The sequence below is a fragment of the Rattus rattus genome, chromosome 17, assembly GCF_011064425.1.
Source record: "Rattus rattus isolate New Zealand chromosome 17, Rrattus_CSIRO_v1, whole genome shotgun sequence".
Lineage (NCBI taxonomy): Eukaryota > Metazoa > Chordata > Mammalia > Rodentia > Muridae > Rattus > Rattus rattus.
The window spans coordinates 25,722,532-25,741,760 of NC_046170.1; the positions used below are offsets into that span (position 1 = coordinate 25,722,532).

General features: G+C 46.0%; 1 protein-coding gene across 1 annotated transcript; it reads right to left on the reverse strand.

Annotated features, from left to right (window-relative positions):
- Window positions 1–7,683: 7,683 nt before the first annotated feature.
- On the reverse strand, window positions 7,684–13,850 carry LOC116886349 (dipeptidase 2). The gene is made up of 10 exons (XM_032887800.1): window positions 13,545–13,850; window positions 12,908–13,034; window positions 12,511–12,638; window positions 12,282–12,425; window positions 11,981–12,050; window positions 11,697–11,873; window positions 10,952–11,036; window positions 9,104–9,179; window positions 8,136–8,271; window positions 7,684–8,017 (listed from the first exon to the last, which is right to left on the reverse strand). The coding sequence occupies exons 1-10, from the start codon at window positions 13,808–13,810 to the stop codon at window positions 7,781–7,783; spliced, it is 1,446 nt and encodes a 481-aa protein (XP_032743691.1). The 5' UTR covers window positions 13,811–13,850; the 3' UTR covers window positions 7,684–7,780.
- Between the last annotated feature and the right edge of the window lie 5,379 nt (window positions 13,851–19,229).

Consider the following 19,229-nt stretch of genomic DNA (forward strand, 5'->3'; position numbering starts at 1 on the left):
GCCGATGGAAGAGGAATACAGAGAATTCAAGGGTAGCTTAGACTCTGTGATGGTTTGTATATGTTTGGGCTAAGGAATAGCACTTGTTGGAGTGGGTGTGTCACTGTGAGAGTGGGCTTTTAATACCCTAGTCCTAGCTGCCTGGAAGCCAGTCTTCTACTAGCAGCCTTCAGATAAAGATGTAGAACTCTTTTTTCTTTTTTTCTTTTTTTAATTCCTTTTTTTCGGAGCTGGGGATCGAACCCAGGGCCTTGTGCTTGCTAGGCAAGCACTCTACCACTGAGCTAAATCCCCAACCCCAAGATGTAGAACTCTCAGCTCCTGTACCATGCCTGCCTGGATGCTGTCATACTCTCATCTTGATGACAATGGACTGAACCTCTGAACCTGTAAGCCAGCCTCAAACATATGTGGTCCTTTATAAGAGCTGCCTTGGTCATGGTGTCTCATAGCAGTAAAACTCTAAGACAGACTCCATAATTAATTGTGTGCAAACCTGAGCCGTATAGCCCTGTCTGCAAGAAAGAAGAAAACAAGAAGAGACGTGTAAGTGGTCTGTTAGACAAAGTGGTCAAGGGAAGGTTTCAGCAGAGATGGCAGTGAGAGAGTCAGGGGAGTAGGAGGAAGGCTTTCTGGAGGAAACAGCTTCCTGTGACACGGAAACGAGGCTGACATGTTCCAGCTGTAGTGGAAAGGACTAATATGACCAGTGAGGAGTGACTCGAGTAGGTGCTGGACAGGCGACAGCAGGCCTTGTCAGCCTGCTCTTGTTTTGGGTCTCAAAGGAAGTAATAGGAGGAGTCTGGATTGGAGGTCGGAGGGTGAAGAGAGCTGACGTAGATGATGAAAAGGTTACTCTGGCTGCAGCAAGCTAACCAAGGTGATGGGTGTGACCAAAGGAAAGGCTGCCAGCAGTAAAGCTGAAATTGTTCCTAAGGGAGGGGAGGGAGGGCTGTCTGCAGAGTAGGAACAGCCTAGAGCTGGGCGTGTGTTCCAAGACCACCAGTCAGCAGCCTAGGACAGGAGGCAGCTGCCATAAGCAACTCTCTATATTTAATACTAGTCAGCCCGCCCTGTACACAGCACACATCTTTGGGGGCCAGAGCAGCAAGGCTGATGCTTCTTTCTCAGGCCAGACCAGGAAGTCCCTAGAAGCTAAGCTACCCTGTGCAGGCAATAGCTCTTCTCAACCAAAAACTCTATTGGCCCACCACAGTACCTCTAACAATTGGTGTGATAGAGACCAATTTGTGGTTACTGGAGAGATCAGAGAGGTTGGCAATTCTGAGACAGGAGAATAAACAAACAAAAAAGACAAAGAAAACCCCTCACTTTTGGCTCTTAAGAGTGACAGGTTTTGAACTGAAGAGATGGATTAGTGGTTAAGAGCACTTGGTCTTGCAGAGCACTGGGGTTCAGTTCCCAGCACCCACATGGTGGCTCACAACCATCTGAATCTCCAGTTCCGGAGGATCTGATGAAGGCACCTGGCACACTCATGGTATACATACATCCATGGAGGCAAAGCACATAAAACAAACAAACAAATAATGATAGATTGTAGCATCCACACCAGTTTTTAGGGTGAAGGCCCAGAAATACATGGTTAAAAGCTTCCAATAGCTGACCCTATTGGTACATGCCTATACTCCAGCTACTTAAGAGGCTGAAGCAGGAGGATTGCTTAAGCTATAACATGAAGGATAGGTTTGATAACTGGGGGCTTCCATACCTCTAAACAAACAAGAAAAAGCTCCCCCAAAATTACCAGTGTATAGGAACAGGGGACAGAGGGAAACCTTAAATGACATTATAGGATATCATAGGTAAACTCCAAAATGTGGAAAGTGGAGGAGATAGAGAGGATCTGAGATTGGGGAAGGAGAAACCATGATCAGAATATATTATATGAAAAAAGTTATCTTCAATAAAAATTTTTTAAAATCAACAAAAATACCAAGGACAGAACCATCAATCCTTTTAGGAGTTAATTTTTTTGTCCTAGGAGTGATGGTGTGTGCTTTCAATCCCAGCATTCCAAAGAGCAGTCAGTGGCAAGCGAACTCTGGAGTTAAGAGCCCACACTGGAGTGGAGTGAGGTCTAATAGTGACACCCTGTTTCAAAAGCAAAACAAGGAGCTAGAGAGTGGCTCAGTGGTTAAGAGCACTGTCTGCTCTTCCAGAGGTCCTGAGTTCAATTTCCAGCAACCACATGATGGCTCACAACCATCTGTAATGGGATCTGATGCCCTCTTCTGGTGTGTCTGAAGACAGATGCAGTAATATTCACATACGTAAAATAAATAGATAAGTCTTTTTAAAAGAGCAAAACAAAGTCAATTGCAAGGAATTATTTTTTTTTCTTCTTTTTTTCAGAGCTGGGGACCAAACCCAGGGCCTTGCTTGTGCTTGCTAGGCAAGCGCTCTACCACTGAGCTAAATCCCCAGCCCCTAAGGAATTATTTTTTAAGAGGGAAGAACTACTAAGCTATGACAACTACAGGTAATAAGGAGTATCTTTCAAATAAACAATTAAAAAAATTGAGCCACTGGGCAGTGGTAGTGTACGTTTTAATCCCAGTACTCAGAGGCCAGAGGGTCATGAATCTGAAGACAACCTGGTCTACAGAGCAAGTTCCAGGACAACCAATCAGGGGATGAATGAATGAAATTCAAGTAAATAAATACATAAATAAAATTTAAAGATTGGGTAGCCATGGAACTCAGGTCTTCGGACTTGGCAGCAAGCTTCTTATCCCACTGAGCCCTCTCATAGGCCCCTAGTTATTTTTTGGCTTTGTTTTTTTTTTTTTTTTTTTTTTTTTTTTTTTTTTTTAAAGATTTATTTATTTTGTATATGAGTACACTGTAGCTGTCTTCAGACACACCAGAAGAGGGCATCAGATCTCATTACAGATGGTTGTGGCCACCATGTGGTTGCTGGGATTTGAACTCAGGACCTCTGGAAGAGCAGTCGGTGCTCTTAACCGCTGAGCCATCTCTCCAGCCCTTGGCTTTGTTTTTTAATTTGTGTGTGTGTGTGTGTGTGTGTGTGACAATATGCATGTAGAGGTCAGAGGACAACTGTCTCTCCTTCCATATGTGAGTCTCAGGGATTGAACTCAGGTGATCAGGCTTTGGCAAAGAGACCTTTGTCCACTGGGACATTTATTTTTCAGAGACTATTAACTATATAAACCCAGGCTAGCTTCAAACTCTTGCTCTATCTTCCTCAGCTTTTTATTATTTAATTTTGTGTGTGAGAGGAGGTACATGTATATGTCCCAAAATACTTGTGGAGGTCAAAGGACAACTCAGAATTAATTGATTCTTTCCTTCTGCTATGTCTATCCTGGGGTCTAAACTCAGCTCCTCAGGTTTAGTAGCAAGGACCTTAACTTACTATCTTACCAGGTCCTGGCCTTGACCTTCTGAGTGCTGCAATCATAACTGTGTGCCACCAGACCTGAAGCCTCTTGCTTTTTTTTTGAGGCAGGGACTCATGTAGCACGGGCTAGCTTCATATTCAGTATGTAGCCAAGGATGACCTTGAATTTATAATCTTCTCAATTCCACCTCCCAGATGAAAGAATCTGAAGGGTGTGCCTGCACCATCCATGTGAACCCTGCAGCCCACCTCTTATATCTCTAAAGACCTCAATCATAAAAAGATGAGTGTTCTATCAATTCACTCTTGGGACAGAATAAAGTCAAGAAAAGTCTGTCTGACCAGGGACGGTGGTTCATGCTCTTAATCTCAGTATTTGGGAGGCAGAGGCAGGCAGATCTCTGTGTTCAAGACCAGCAGGGCCTAAATAGTTCCAAATGCAGTAAGGGCTATGTAGTGAGACCCTATCTCAAAAAAAAAAAATGCCTGTCCCCAGTGACATGCCTCCTTTGACAAGGCCATACCTTCCCATCCTTCCCAAACAGTTCCAGTAAATGAGGATCAAGCATTCAAATATATGAGCCCAGTGGGGGCAGGGCTTCTTGGATTTTTGTTGTTGTTGTTGTTGTTGTTGTTATATTTTGTTTTTACCCCAGTCAGCCTATGGAAGCCAGTCTTATTCAAACCACTAAAGCCTGGTCCAACTCAGGGACCAGTTATTCATGTTCAATACTGAGGGCGGATGACATTCCATCTCTAGGCAAGTGTTCATTTAGAAAATTCCTAAGCTTCAGTAACTTAGCCTTTTCTTTCCTGTATAAAGTGATTCCGTTCAGATTTTTCTCTTTTTAATTTTTGAGACAGTGACCCTAGTCCAGGTAACGTACATCATCTGCACATAGATAAGACTGGCTCCAAACTTGTGGCAATCGTCCCCCCGACCCTACATGGTCTGGGATTAGAGGCATGCGATCCGTGTCTGGCCAGACCTGTTCTTGGTTAGACTCAGCAAACACAGATGTACCTTATCGTCTGGGGACAAGTGGATTAGTTCGAGAAAGAGCTGTGGGTGAGCTCTGACAGAACTTCAGGCGCTTTACCAAGCAGTTATGGGAAAGCACATTCACTCTCTGAGGCCTGCAGGCTGAAGTTGCTGGGCACTGGAGGAAAGGGTGGTGTCATACAAATGGGAAGAACAGAGGATCTACGGGTCGTGGAAGGGGAAGGAGAGTTCAAGCTGGAGATCTAAGAAGTCATCTTTGATGTGGGCTGTGGTAGCACATGCCTTTAATCCTAGCCCAAAAAAAAGGCTCTTCAAGAATGAACATCTCTAGACCTCTTGTCCACTCTACCCTACCATGTGGCCTTTCAAACAGGTTAGAGCTGGACACTTAAGCTCAAGAGGTGGAGACCAGTCTGAACAACATAATTTTTTGGTTTTTGGTTTTTTTTGTTTTGTTTTGTTTTTGTTTTTTGTCTCAAAAGGGCTGAGGGGCCGCAGAGACAGCTCATGTTTGAGAGCACTGACTGTTCTTGCAGAGGACCTAAGTTCATTTCCTAGCACCCATATCAGCAGCTGATAACTGCCTGCAACTCCAGCTCCACAGGAACTGATGCCACTGATAGCTATAGCCATCTGCTCCTGCCAAGCACACACAAACACATACAAGCACACACAAATCTACATAATTCCAAACAAATCTTTTACAGTGTGCATGGTGGTACTCACTTTTATCCTAGAACTCGGGAGGCAGAGGCAGGAGGATCACTGAGTTTGAGGCCAGCCTGGTCTACAGGATGAGTTCCAGGACAGCCAGGGCTACACGGAGAAACCCTGTCTGAAAAAATTGAAAAAAACAATTTTTTTCAAGGGGGTTGGGGTGAGGTGACAGTGTAAGGCTTAAGCAAGCTGCCCAGCTCAGAAGAGCCAGGTAATAAGCTATGTATGACCTCCAAAGCATCTGTAACCCCAGTGACGCTGAGGTGGGACAGAAGAATTGCTGGGGCTTTGGGGCTGAAGGTTGAATCCATGCCTTGGAGGAATAAGGTAGAAATGAAACAGGTAGGACATTGGTTGCTCTCTTCTGCCATTTGCCTCTGTGCTTGCCTGCAAAGGTTCTTGTACAGAAATCCAAACCTATGGGGCTGGAGAGATGGCTCAGCGGCTAAGAGCACTGACTGCTCTTCCTGAGTTCAAGTCCCAGCAACCACATGGTGGCTCACAACCATCTATAATGGGATCCAATGCCCTCTTCTGGTGTGTCTGAAGACAGCTACAGTGTACTCATAAAATAAATAAATCTTAAAAAAAAGGTCCAAACCTATATAATACAAATAAATGCATTACATTTACACACACTCTCACACACACAGAGTTCAAGGCCACTTGCAGATAGACTCTTTACTACATTTAGACAATGTCTCAAAAAATGGAAAAAGAAAATTCAGCATAAACAAGGTTACAGTTGAGTGTGGTTCAAACACAGTTTGAACAGTTTCAGACAAGCTGCTAGCCAGGGTGGGACCAGTTCTTGACAAATTTATCTGACACTGTTTTTTCCCAAACATACTCATTAAAGCTCAGGGATGGCAGACCTTGAAAAATCCTTCTCATTTGCGGAAGAAGAAAATGAGGGCTCTCAACTGCAGCTAGCTCGAGGTTCTACCATTCTTATGGACATGGGCCACACATGCGGGCCCTCCCACGACTCCCAGCCGCTTCCCATAAGCCAAGTGTATTTACAGAGGCAGCCCTTCAAGGGGACCCAGAGTAGTGGCAGGGCAAGGCTGTGTCTGGCATGCCAAGCAGAGAGATGGGCTTCAGCCAGAAACAGGAAGGGGATGTGGTGGGAAGGACCCTGGAGCACCCGAGGAGAAAGCGGAAGTGACTGATGAGTTCTGGTTTTCCCTGCAGCATCCATGCTTCCCACAGCTCCTTCTTCTCCCGGATACTACCACATCCTCTACAAAGAGCATGCACAAGCCCAGATGGCCTGGCACGGAGAGACATACTGTCTGATTGGAGGCTACCGTGTCTATGGGGATGCACCGCTTCCCACACCTGCGAAGGCTGAGGAAGAGAAGCCAGCGCCCAGAGCGGCTCCCAAGAGACAGCGAGTTCAGGAAGAGTCAGATCAAGATCTAGGGTGTCCCAGTGCAAAGAATCCTCGTCTGAAAATGAAGCATGGTGGTAAAAGGTAGCCCCACAGAAGCATGCTGCCTGAGCGTCATCTCAGAGAGGATAAGCTTGTGGCTGCCTCAGAAGGCTGAGCCCTCTTCAGCAATGCCTTCCACTGACCACCAATGTAGACAACCTTCGCTGCTCTATCTCCTGGCATTTTTTTTTTCTTTTTTCTTTTTTTCAGAGCTGGGGACCGAACCCAGGGCCTTGCGCTTTCTAGGTAAGCGCTCTACCACTGAGCTAAATCCCCAACTCTCTCCTGGCATTTTTAAACTTTGGGTTTGGAAGATTGAACTCAGGTCCTCATGCCTGTATGGCAAGCACTTCACTGTCTGAACAACCACCCCAGCACTTATTTTTTTCCTTTGGAGTCATGAGCCCATGTATTACAAGCTTGAACTATACCTTGAATATCACATACCTTGAAATGCCTACTCTTCTTGACTCTACCTTTCGTGTCCTGGAGTCACAGGTGTGAATCCAAAGGACTGGTTTTATATAGTGTTGGCAGATGGGGATCAAATCCAGGTCCTCCCACATGCTGGGCAAGCACTCTACCAACTGAGCCACATCAGCAGCTTAGCATTTGCTCTTAAGATTACTATTGTTATTGTGGTTGTTTTTAATTTCTACTCAGGGCCTGGGAGTAGGATAGAATGGATGCCTAAGTAGTTTGTACCTGGTAGATTGGAACTTCCTGGGGTCTGGAGATGACCACATATAAGGCAGGCCAACCACTGCAGGAGGCCCATGACCCTATTATATGTCCTGGCATTCTGGGCTTTGTCCAAACAAGAATGAAAGTTATTTGTGATCCGGTCAGATTTCCTTCTTCGGAATCTAAGTAATTCTTTGAGTGATCGTGACGTGGGAGTCAGTGATTCAATGTGTGGATTGAGATGAAATAATAAGGACCCCAAAATTCAAGACCACTTTCTCGAAGCCAGACCCACCCCTGCACTGGCTTCATCTTGTGCTGAGCCCAACCATCTGGGTTGGACAGGTCACTGCCAACTCCCTTGAGCAAATGGTGGCCAAAATGCCTAGTTCCACAAACCACCGGCACAGGAAGCCTGTGTCAACCTTCTCTATTGCAAAGACGGACACTCACATCTGTTTCTACGTCCAAAGCATTTACTTCCAGGAAATAAAGTGGAGGGGCTCTTGGGGTGCCGGAATGATATCTGAGAGGACTGGGTGTCCTCTAAAAGTCATATGAGAAGGCCTAAAAAGGCGGCCATAATGGTAAGGCTTGGGGCTCTGAGGGGAGAGGATTTTGAGTACGGCATCTTGGGTGATAACTTGTGTGTATGAGATTCTGGAGTCTCTGGTGGGTCCTTTTCTGGATACTGTCTCCGACGAGGTAAGACTGAGTGGCAAGCACTGTCCAGCTGCTCCTCTGGAATCATGTCTTCCAGGGGACTCTGCCATTTGTTTTTCTCTCGTACCTAGCGGTGACAGTCGGTGGTCAGCAGCTCTCTCTCCCAGGTCTCCTATAGCCCATTAGGTGTGTGAGTACCTGTCCAGGCCCTTACACCTCACTCATTCTCTCCCATCTTGGTGTACCTGTTCCACCTGTCTGAAGACCCGAAGCAGGTTCCCTCGAAGGACACCATGAAGCTCTTGTTCACCCCAGCCTCGTCTCAGCAACTCCTCTATGAGCACTGGGTATGTAGACACATCCTCCAGCCCCTGAGGGAACCTGTGAAGTTGCCAGCAGGTGAACCTCAGACCTGGTATCCTTTTTTTTTTTTTTTTGAAGATTTATTTATTTATTATTTATTATATATAAGTACATTGTAGCTGTCTTCAGACACACCAGGAGAGGGCATCAGATCTCACTACAGATAGATGGTTGTGAGCCACCATGTGGTTGCTGGGGTTTGAACCCAGGTCCTTTGGAAGAGCAGCCAGTGCTCCAGCCCAAACATGGTATCCTAATCCCAACTCCATACCTCAACTCAGCCAGGTGGTGGTGCCACATGTCTTTAATCCCAGCACTTGGGAGGCAGAGGCAAGTGGATCTCTGAGTTCCAAGACACCCCTGTCTAAAGGACAGTCAGGGCTACACAGAGAAACATTGTCTTAAAAAAAACAAAAACAGGGTTGGGGATTTAGCTCAGTGGTAGAGCGCTTGCCTAGGGAAGCGCAAGGCCCTGTTAGGTCCCCAGCTCAAAAAACCAAAAAAAAAAAAAAAAAAAAAAAAAAAAAAAAAAACCAAAACCAAAACCAAAACAAAACAAAAAAACAAAAACAGAAGCAAATAAACAAACAAAATCATGAGAAAAAGAACTTGAAGAGGACATAGTCATCCCACACATGACAGCTCAGAGGGAATGGACCGGCTGGGGCTGGATCTAGGTGTTTTGTGCTATGAGCTTTCTCAGCTTTAGTGGGGGCCTTGAGTTGAAGACATACAGAAGAGCACAGGAAAGTAACCCGGGAGATGGAGAGAGGTTGAATGGGCAAAGCCCAAAGGCTTATGTGGTGAGAGCAACTTGAGACAAACTGCAGAGAGGTAAATAGATACTCACTGCTTGGTACCGTCATAATCTCCACCAACTCCGATGAACTCGGATCCAATGACTGTCCTGATGTGATCAAAGTGATCTGCAGAGACAGTCAGCAGTTTGGGGCTCTCAGGGAAAATGTGGCCCCAGAAGTAGACTTGGCCGGCCCCACTCCTCCTTTGTTCACAGTCTAGTTTAGTCTAGTCTACTTTATTCCTCTTGTACAGTAAGCCATGAGTTCCCAGGGAAAGGGCTCCAGCAGCTGGGGCTCCTTCCTGATTAGCTCACAGTGTGCATCTCTGGGTGGAGTAAGCTGGTGCTTGTGTTGAACTTTCTCTTTGCCTTCCTTTCTTTCCCTTTCCCTTTTCTCTTTCTCTTTTTCTTCTTTGCCTAGTTCAGGAAGCCATCTTGGCTCTTAGAATGCTTAAAATGCTCAATCTGAACATTTTCTTGGCAAGAAACTTGCTTGTCTACAACAATGCCATCAGCATGCTGAGTGACAGTATAAACAGTCTGTCAAGATGACGTTTAGGTGTTCCTGTTTGAACACTGCCCATCCATCTCCTTGATGTGTACAATATCATTTTTCCTATATATTTGTATATATGTGGCCAAAGGAACAACTCTATATTCCTTAAAAAAAAAGGTCTAGGGAGAACTGGAGAGCTGGCTCAGCAGTCCGCTCTTCCAGAGGAACTGAGTTGGGTTCAGTTTCCAGCACCTGTATGGTAATCTATATTTCCAGTTTCAGGCAATCTGATGACCTCTTTTAGCCTCTACAGGCACCAGGGATTGATAGGGTACACAGACATACATGCAAGGAAAACACCCACTCATATAAAGTAAATTAATAGACAAATCAAAACAAACAAAAGGCCTTGAGAAATTACAGAGGGTGACCCTCCCCTTCTTTTATGTTCTCCTTTTGGTGAATTACTGGAAGATGGCCCAAACAGATCCCCTCCTGCCCCCCATTTTTCAAGATGGGGTTTATCTGTGTAGCCCTGGCTGTCCTGGAGTGGCTTTGTGACCAGGCTGACCTCGAACTTACAGAGATCTGCCTGCCTCTGCCTCCTGAGTGCTGAGATTCAAGTTGCGAGTGACCGTGCTCGGCATCAGATTCCCATAGCTGGTGTTCCTAACACCTGAACTAACACAAGCAAGCCCTAGACTAGACTTCAGGTTGGAATGAAAGCATTTGAAAAGCCACTGATTAGGTCATCTCCAACCTAATTCATAATGGATTCCAGCTGGGCAAACCTGACGAGCCTCCTAGGACAAGAGTATCATTGACAGGGATCAAGGCAGGGGCAGGGTAGATAGGATGCTTTGGTAATCCACGACAAACAGTTGGGACACTGCTCCAGAACGGATGGCCTAACAAGTCAGTTTGGATTCTTTGACTCTGTTTCAAGGTAGCAGTAGATTGGGACTTTTTTGTTTTTTGGACAGGGTTTCTCTATATAAACCTGGAACTCATTCTGTATTATCAGCTGGGGGGATCCAAGCCCCCTCTTCCTAGGAGGCAAGCCACCTACCAACTGAACCACATCCTGAACTCCCATCATGGCATTTTTTTTTTTTTTTTGTTCTTTTTTTTTTTGAGCTGGGGACCCGAACCCAGGGCCTTGCACTTCCTAGGCAAGCGCTCTACCACTGAGCTAAATCCCAGGCCCCTCCATCATGGCATTTTTGGCTAAACTATTAAGGCTGTGCTGTTAACCCCAAGGCTTAAGGCTATTCAGAAAGCCTAGGAGGAATTTGTTTATTATTCTCTCAAACTCCAATAAATTGTCTTTGAGGTTTAAAAAAAAAAAAAGGAAAGGATAAACGGGACATATAGAGAGATAGGTTTCGGGGCGGGGGACTCACCTGCCACAGTGGATACATTGGCTAATGGGTTGCAGGGTAACACTCCTACAGCAAAGGTCACCATCACGATGCCACCATTCTTCTTCTGCAGGGATAGTCAAAGGGGCACTCAGCTTGGCTCCCCGACATAATTATGTGCCTACCTATAACCCCTGCGAGAAAGCTTTGGGGGGCCAAAGGGCAGTTTACCTCCCTGGTTTTGTGTCAATGAGGAAAGCTTGACCTTGATTTCGATAATGTCTAGACCTGAATTTGAGAGAGATAAGAGTTTTTTTTTTTTTTAAAGATTTATTCATTTATTATCTATAAGTACACTGTAGCTGTCTTCAGATACACCAGAAGAGGGCATCGGATCTCTTTACAGATGGTTGTGAGCCACCATGTGGTTGCTGGGAATTGAACTCAGGACCTCCGGAAGAGCAGTCGGGTGCTCTTAACCACTGAGCCATCTCTCCAGCCCGAGATAAGAGTTTTATCTTCAACAATCTCCCTACCCCAGGTTCAAGAATTTAGAGGCCAGGGGCTGGGGATTTAGCTCAGCGGTAGAGCGCTTACCTAGGAAGCGCAAGGCCCTGGGTTCGGTCCCCAGCTCCGAAAAAAAAAACCAAAAAAAAAAAAAAGAATTTAGAGGCCATGGTTTATGGTTTCGTGGGGCAGAGAATGCTCAGTCTGAGGGCTAAGGGATTGAAGGGACAGGGGTTTCAAGCCTTGATTTAGGTTCCAGGGCTAAAAGAACATTTCTCACCAGAAGCTGCAGGATATCATCAGGGAGATTCCGAGCATTTGGGCACACGGCTCTGGCAGCCGAGTGGGAGAAGATCACAGGTGCTTGTGATACTTCCAAAGCCTGCCGGGCTGTAGCGTCTGAGACATGGGACAAATCAATCATCATCCCTAAGCGATTCATTTCTGCCACCACCTTCTGCAAGAACAGTTTAGGAGAAGGGTGTCAGGGCTGCATGTATGCATGCATTTACCATTCACAAAATGGGGTGTGTGTTTGTGTGAAGTATCCCTCAGAGTCCTTACCTCACCAAAGCTGGTCAGTCCTTTGACACTGCTGTAGAATGAGTGGACGTCCTTAGATGAGCTCTCTGCCCTGCAGGACAAGCAGGAGGCAATCAGATTGGTGGTCACACCCCTCCAAACTCTCTACCCCTGCAATCCCATAGAGCTAATTCAAAGACCCACATTGACAAAAGGAGGAATTCCAGTCTTGCTTTTATAAGCCCCCAAATACCAGCTCTTGTATGTGAGTCTCAAATTCGAGGGCAAATCTTGGTCTTTGTCTACAAGGGCAGATTTCTGCTTTGGAAGGCTCTGTGCTCACCAGGGTGTGTTGCAGGTGTGTGTGAGTGTCAGGTAACGCACCCCCAGCAGGTAGAAACTTCGAAGCACAGCGAGGCTATTGTCTAGTGAATGGCCACCCTCCACACCAATGAGGCAGGCCAATTTCTGGGTGCTGTTCAGAGCTGTAGGCATAGGTCAGGTGATTATTTTCAGGAGCTAGAGTAGTAACTTCAACCATTCCCCAATACCCTGAGTAGGTCCACTTAACTTGAACTGAGGTCACAAGTTCCAGCTCAGAATAAGAGGCACACATACGGCGAATGAGGTCGATCTGCTCCAGTGTGAGGCGCAGGGCATCCCGGTCCTGGGTCTGGCATGGTACGTAAGCAGACCAGAACTGGAGGCAAAGCCAGGGGTTGGTTTGTGTAGGAGAGCTACCTTGGCCTTTACAATGGACAGACTTGTGGGTTCAAAGGCCATATGAACTAAATGCACTGCTTGTTCTTATCGACCCCTTTGCCACAGGCTTATAGTGTGGCTTTTTTTTCTTTGTCACTATGGTCACTGAGGTCCCATCTGTCATTTCAGGAGCACCAATTTCTTCAACCTTCCCCAGCAGCCATGCTGGCGCATGTGCATGTGCATGTGCGTGTGCTTGTGTGTTACCTGGGCTCCCACAAAGCCATCTTTAAGCCTATTCAGGCTGGTCTGGCCACGGGTGAAGTTTCTCAGGTTAGTATCTTGTAGTCCATTCTGGGAAAATTGCCTCAGAACAAGAGGCAGGTCATTGTGGCTGTAGGACAGTCAAAAAAAAGGTTAGGTCAAACAAAATTGGTTGAGTATTTCTGCTTGTGATCCCAGTACTCGGAAGGCTAAGGCAGGAGGATTATTTAAAGTTCCAGGCCAGGATACTTCTAGTGAGTTCTGGAGTACCGCGCGCGCACGCGCACACGCACACACACACACACACACACACACACACACACACACTCACAAACACACACACTCACACTCAGAGGACAAATAGCTATGACTCTTTGGCTTCCAAGTCTAGCAGAACATAATTCCGACAACTACTCTCCCATCCTACATTGTCGCCCAGACCATATTGAGGTCCTCTAAAACCTGGGCTGGACTGGGCTCGGGCTCCCCACTAGAGGAGCAATAAAGTCCACTCCCCGATGATAGGAGACAGAATCTAGGGGTAAGTAGTATTAGTCCAGCAGGCTCAGAACCCTCTGCATCACAAGTGTATGTTCAGCCCTGGTTCATTCTGACCAGTCTCCAAGACATCCTTACGCACCCATCTATAAGCGGGAAGTCCTGCATCAGGGCTCTGGTGCGATCTCGCAGGTCTGGGAAATTGGGGTTGCCAGGAGTGGTTGGAATGCTGAAGATGGCAGGCTTGGTGAGTGTTCTGAGGGGGCTTGGTGCAGTGGAAGCATCAGCGATGCCTGGTTTTGTCTGGGTCCTCATTAGAGGCTCTGAGGGCCCTAACAGCAGCAGCACCACCACCAACAGGAACTCTTGGCTAAGCACCCAATGACCCTCGAGGCCCTTGAGTGACATCTTGCTCAGTGCAGAGCAAACCGGCACGGATGAGGGTCGCGAAAACCTGCGAGGGACAGAGGGCAATGATATAATCCTGACCCACAATTCAAGCCACGCAGTGACCAGGTCTGGTGAGAAGATGTTTGAGGTCATCGGATTCCAAACAGCCACTCGGTGTATAGCATAGTGGCGCAGCACAGCCACCAGGGGGAGCTACAGCCCTACTATCCCAGTCTCAGAGGGCACTTCCGTGGCCTGGGCAAGCTGAGGCCAGCAGCACCAAGTCAGTTCCTGTCTGGGCTTCCTTTGTCTCTTGTTCCCCTGTTTACTGTTCCCAGGGGATCAACCCAGCTGGCTCCCTAGCTGCTCCCTAGTTTCTTCTCCAAGAAAGTAGACTCGTGGTGTTTCTTGAACAGTGAAAGGGCCTCAAGCCCTTTGCAGACCACCTTATGTCTCTGCATACCTGCAGACTTCCCTGACCTTTTCAAGGGACACAAGCCCCAGGACACTGACTGCTCCACCTTATCTACTGTCCTCTGAAGACTCTGCCAGCAATCGGGAACTAGTAAGAGCACACAGCAGCATACCCCTACCCTACTCAAAGTTAGGACTGCTCTCCTTCCTCAGCAGATGATGTCCCTGCCCAGGACCCTCATGATGACCATCTGAGGTGAGAACAGAGTGAGTGACTGAGTACTTCAGGGGATACTTAGCACAGGAACAAAAGTCTGTCAGCTGGAGAGATGGACGGAAATGAATTAGTTTCCAGGGCAGCAGAGCACCCCCCGACCCCAGCACCTTCCTCCCAGGGCTGCAGGCTGACTTCCTACCTTACTGTGGAAGCCGGGTCAGATGTATGAGTTCCTCAAGCCAGGCACTTGCGTCCGGCGTCTCCACACCATGTATCTGAGGCTCTTGTGGCCTGAGCTCTCCCAGAAACCTCAAGGACTTAGTTCCTGTCCTTGTAGGCCCCACCCTATTTCTAGCCTGGAACAGCCCCAGCTTCACCCATGCATACACACAGATAACACACACACTGCACACATATAACATAGATACCACATACCACATATATCACACACACACACACACCATACATGTACACACACCCCCCCACATAGTTCACCCCCACACACACATAGACATGTATTCCACCACACACACACACACACACACACACACACACACACACACACACACACACACACACACAGAGACAGGCCATGCATGTTTTTGTAGAAGTCCCATTCCTTAAAGCAGCTTCAGGATCTGTGCTTACACTCTATTAGAAAACTATTTTTGTTCTGATCCCTGACCTCCCCTGGAGAGGATTCAAGTTTTTGCAACCTTCCTCAGGTACCATGAAGACTTGGAGATGTTGAGAAGCCCTCTTTAAAAGAGGAAGTGGAGGGCTGGAGAGATGGCTCCGTGGTTAAGAACACTATCTGTAATAGGATCTGATGCTCTCTTCTGGTGTGTCTGAAGACAGCAACAGTGTACTCATATACATAAAAATAAAATCTTTTTTAAAAAAAGGAAATGGAGTCTAAACATAATAACAAATGTCCCAGAACTTGAAAGGCATTGGCAAGTGGATCTCTGAGTTCAAGGCCAGCCTGGTCTACAAAATGAGTAGGCTGGATAGAGTTACAAAGTGAGCCCTGTCTCAAATGAATAAATATATTTAAAATTAAAAGGGAAACGAGCAGGGTTGGGGATTTGATTCAGTGGTAGAGCGCTTGCATAGCAAGCCAGAAGGCCCTGGTTCGGTCCCCAGCTCCGAAAAAAAAAAAAAAAAAAAAAAAAAAAAAGGGAAATGAGCAAACTCTTCGAATAGGAGACAGAAATCTTGGACTATCTGGGACAGATATATCTGTTTTGGGGACTGCATATTAGTGTGTGCTACCTGTGACAGTACTGTGTTAAAAGCAGCCAGCTCCTTGCCTATGGCAGCTAATAAGTAGATTTCATTGGAAGGTCTACTGTAGAACACATGTTCTTTTGGGGCTGTGCTACTGACCAAGGCATTTGCCAGATTCAGACCTGTCTCTTTTCCTCCCCCTCCCCCACTGCCACTCTTCATGCATCCAAGTTGACAAAAGGGAAGAGAAACTGTTTCCCTGGTCTGCATGTCACCGTTGTGGGTTTGAGGGTAAATACCACATTTGTTCTGTTCCTAATAAGCCCCAGGAAGTTGAGGGGGTATAAAGAATACAATGGGGGGGGGGTGCTGGAGAGATGGCTCAGCAGTTAAGAACACTGACTGCTCTTCTAGAGGTCCTGAGTTCAAATCCCAGCACCCACATGACTCACAACCATCTGTAATGGGGTCCATTGCCCTCTTCTGGTGTGTGTGAAGACAGCTACAGTGTACTCACATATATAAAATAAATAGTTTAAAAAAAATACAATAGGGGTTGGGGATTTAGCTCAGCGTTTAAGCCCTTGCCTAGGGAGTGCAAGACTCTGGGTTCGGTCCCCAGCTCCGGAGAAAAAAAAAGAAAAGAAGAATACAATAAATATGGCTTAAAGAGAGAACTTGGTGCTTAAGACACAGGCTGTTCTTCCAGAGCACCGGGTTTGATTCCCAGACAAAATGCCCATATAAGAAAGAAAGAAAAAGAGGCTGGAGAGATGGCTCAGTGGTTAAGAGCACTGACTGCTCTTCAAGAGGCCCTGAGTTCAAATCCCAGCAACCACGTGGTGTAACCATCTGTAATGGGATCTGATGCCCTCTTCTGGTGTGTCTGAAGAGAGCAACAGTGTACTCACATACATAGAATAAATAAATAAATAATAAATCTTTGAAAAACACAGACAGACAGACAGAAAAGAGGCAATGATTCGAAGGTGTTTTCTTCATTGCTCCCCATCAGTTTTTGAGGCAGGGTTTCCCTGAACCTGAGGCTCACGATTTCAGCTACCCTGACTGACCAGCAAGCCCAGGGATCTTCCCATCTCCATCCCACCCTCCCCAATGCTGGGGTTACAGGTTGCTCTGCCTGACTTTTTGCCTCTGTACCAGGGATCCAAACTCAGGTCCTTCTGCTTACACATCAAGCACTGTACCAATATATCCTGCCCATGCTACAGATTATTACACTTATTTACCCATTTCTCTGTGTGCCTACAGGTGTGGAGGTCAGAGGAGAATTGGAAGGACTTGGGTCTCTCCACTCACATGTATGTCCCAGAGATCAAGTTCACAGTGTGAAAGCTGGCAGCAAGCACCTTCACCTGCTGAGCTGTTAAACATTTTGTTCCTAAAGTTTTTTTTTTTAATTTTTATTTTATGTGTATGAGTTTTAGTGGCATGTTTGTCTGTCTACCACACGATGCCTGGTGCTCTCAGCAGAGGGAATTGGATCCCTGGGACTGGAGTTATAAATGATTTTGAGTCACCGTGTGGGTGCTGAGAATCTAAGTCCTAGTCTTTCTGAAGAGCAACAAGTGCTATTGACCTCTGAGCCATCTCTCCAGCCCTGGCCCTATTTTGAAGCAAATCACAAGGCTGGGACCTAGTTCAGTAGTAGAGGGCTTACCTAGAATGTGCAAAGCCCTTAGCTTGAACAATAGCTCCAAGGGTAAGAGAAAAAAGGTAAAGCAAATCACAAGACACTTATTCCATTCTTTTTTTTTTTTTTCAGAGCTGGGGACCGAACCCAGGGCCTTGCGCGTGCTAGGCAAGCGCTCTACCACTGAGCTAAATCCCCAACCCACTTATTCCATTCTTGTGTAAGCATTTTTTTCATAGATCAGTGCTCTCATAATGCAAATCACTATAAAGGCATCGTTAAAACTCATAGTACATTTTCTGGTGTTATTTTTCGAATGTGTGTGTGTATTTGGGTATGCACACATGGCTGTACATGTGCTATGGGATGAATGTGGAGGTCAGAGGACACCCCGTGGGCATCAGTTCTCTTCTCTTCTACCATGTGTGACCTGGGGATCACACTCAAGCTTGGTAGCAGGTGCCTTTACCTGCTGAGCAGTCTACCCTTCCTAAAAACAAAACAAAACAAAAAAACAAAAAAACAAAACCAAAAACAAAAAAAAAAACCCAACCCCCCCCAAAAAAAACAATTTTTGAAACAGAATCTCACTCTGTATCCTAGGCTAGCATGAAAGTTACTATATAGCCCAGGCAACTCTCAAACTCATTTCGAATACCTTGCCTTAGTCTCTCAAGTGCTGAGATTACAGGTGTGTGGCACTATAACAAATGTCACAAAACATCTTTATTGTCCTAAACTGTCATTTTCAAATCTCCACAATTGTCCCCTTCCTTCCTTTCTTCTTTTCTTCCTTTCTTTCTTTTCTTCGTTTTTTTTTTTTTTTTTTTTTTTTTATTTTATTTATTTTTGTATGTGAGTATACCATCCCTCTCTTCAGACACACCAGAAGAGGGCATCGGATCCCATTACAGATGGTTGTGAGCCACCATATTGTTGCTGGGATTTGAACTCAGGACCTCTGGAAGAGCAGTCAGTGCTCTTAACTGGTGAGCCATCTCTCCAGCCCGACTGCCCCCTTCCTATAACTATGTGAGTTTTAGTGTAAAAATGATGTACGATGCTGAATGTGGTCATGGTTTAGTTTGTAGTTCTGAAAAGAACTGATTCTTTGCGATTGAACTGTTGAAAAATATTACTAGTTTTACCCTTGGCATTTTCCATGGAGTTTACTAGTTGTGTTCTATGACATCTGATGTGTTCCTCCTGTAAGCTGGCACATTGGAAAAGCTGTTATTTTCTTGTTTATTTAGAAAGTGTAAGTTCTGCATTACCTATCCTGTCCTTAACTAGTAGCTTAAGCAATCCTCCTTTGTCAGCCCCCTGACTAACTAGAGTTACCTATAGGCATGAACCAATGTGGCCAGTTATAGGAAGGGATTTTTGTTTTGAGATATCCCTGGCTATCCTAGGACTCACAGAGACCTATCTGCTTCTGCCTCTCAAGTGCTAGGATTAAAAGTATGTGCCATTACGTCCAAACTATAGGAAACTCTTAAAACTGTATTTCTAGCCTTCACCTTAAGAGCTTTTGTGGAGTTGTTATGGGTGTTTAAATGTCTCTCATTCTCAAAAGTAGGAGTCAGAAAGAAGGTGTACCCAAGGGTTCCTTATAGGCACACGACTTTAAAAACTTCGGTTTCTCTGTGAAGAAATTTACTTTAGGGGAACAGGAAGGCTTGACTTGGTCTTTGGCTTCAAGTCAAAGATTGTTACAGAAAATTACTCTGTTGTGCAGAAGAGACCTCCCCCACCCTCAGTGGGAGAATGAGCTGAAATTAAAGGAACATGTGGCCTTGGGGATGGGTTTGGGGATGGGTTTCCTGGAATTTGTCCACAATGTTCTTGCTCTAGCTAGCAGGTATCCCTGGGTCTCTTTATTCTGTCTCTTGAGACCTTAAGCAGGAATCTCCTTGATTAAC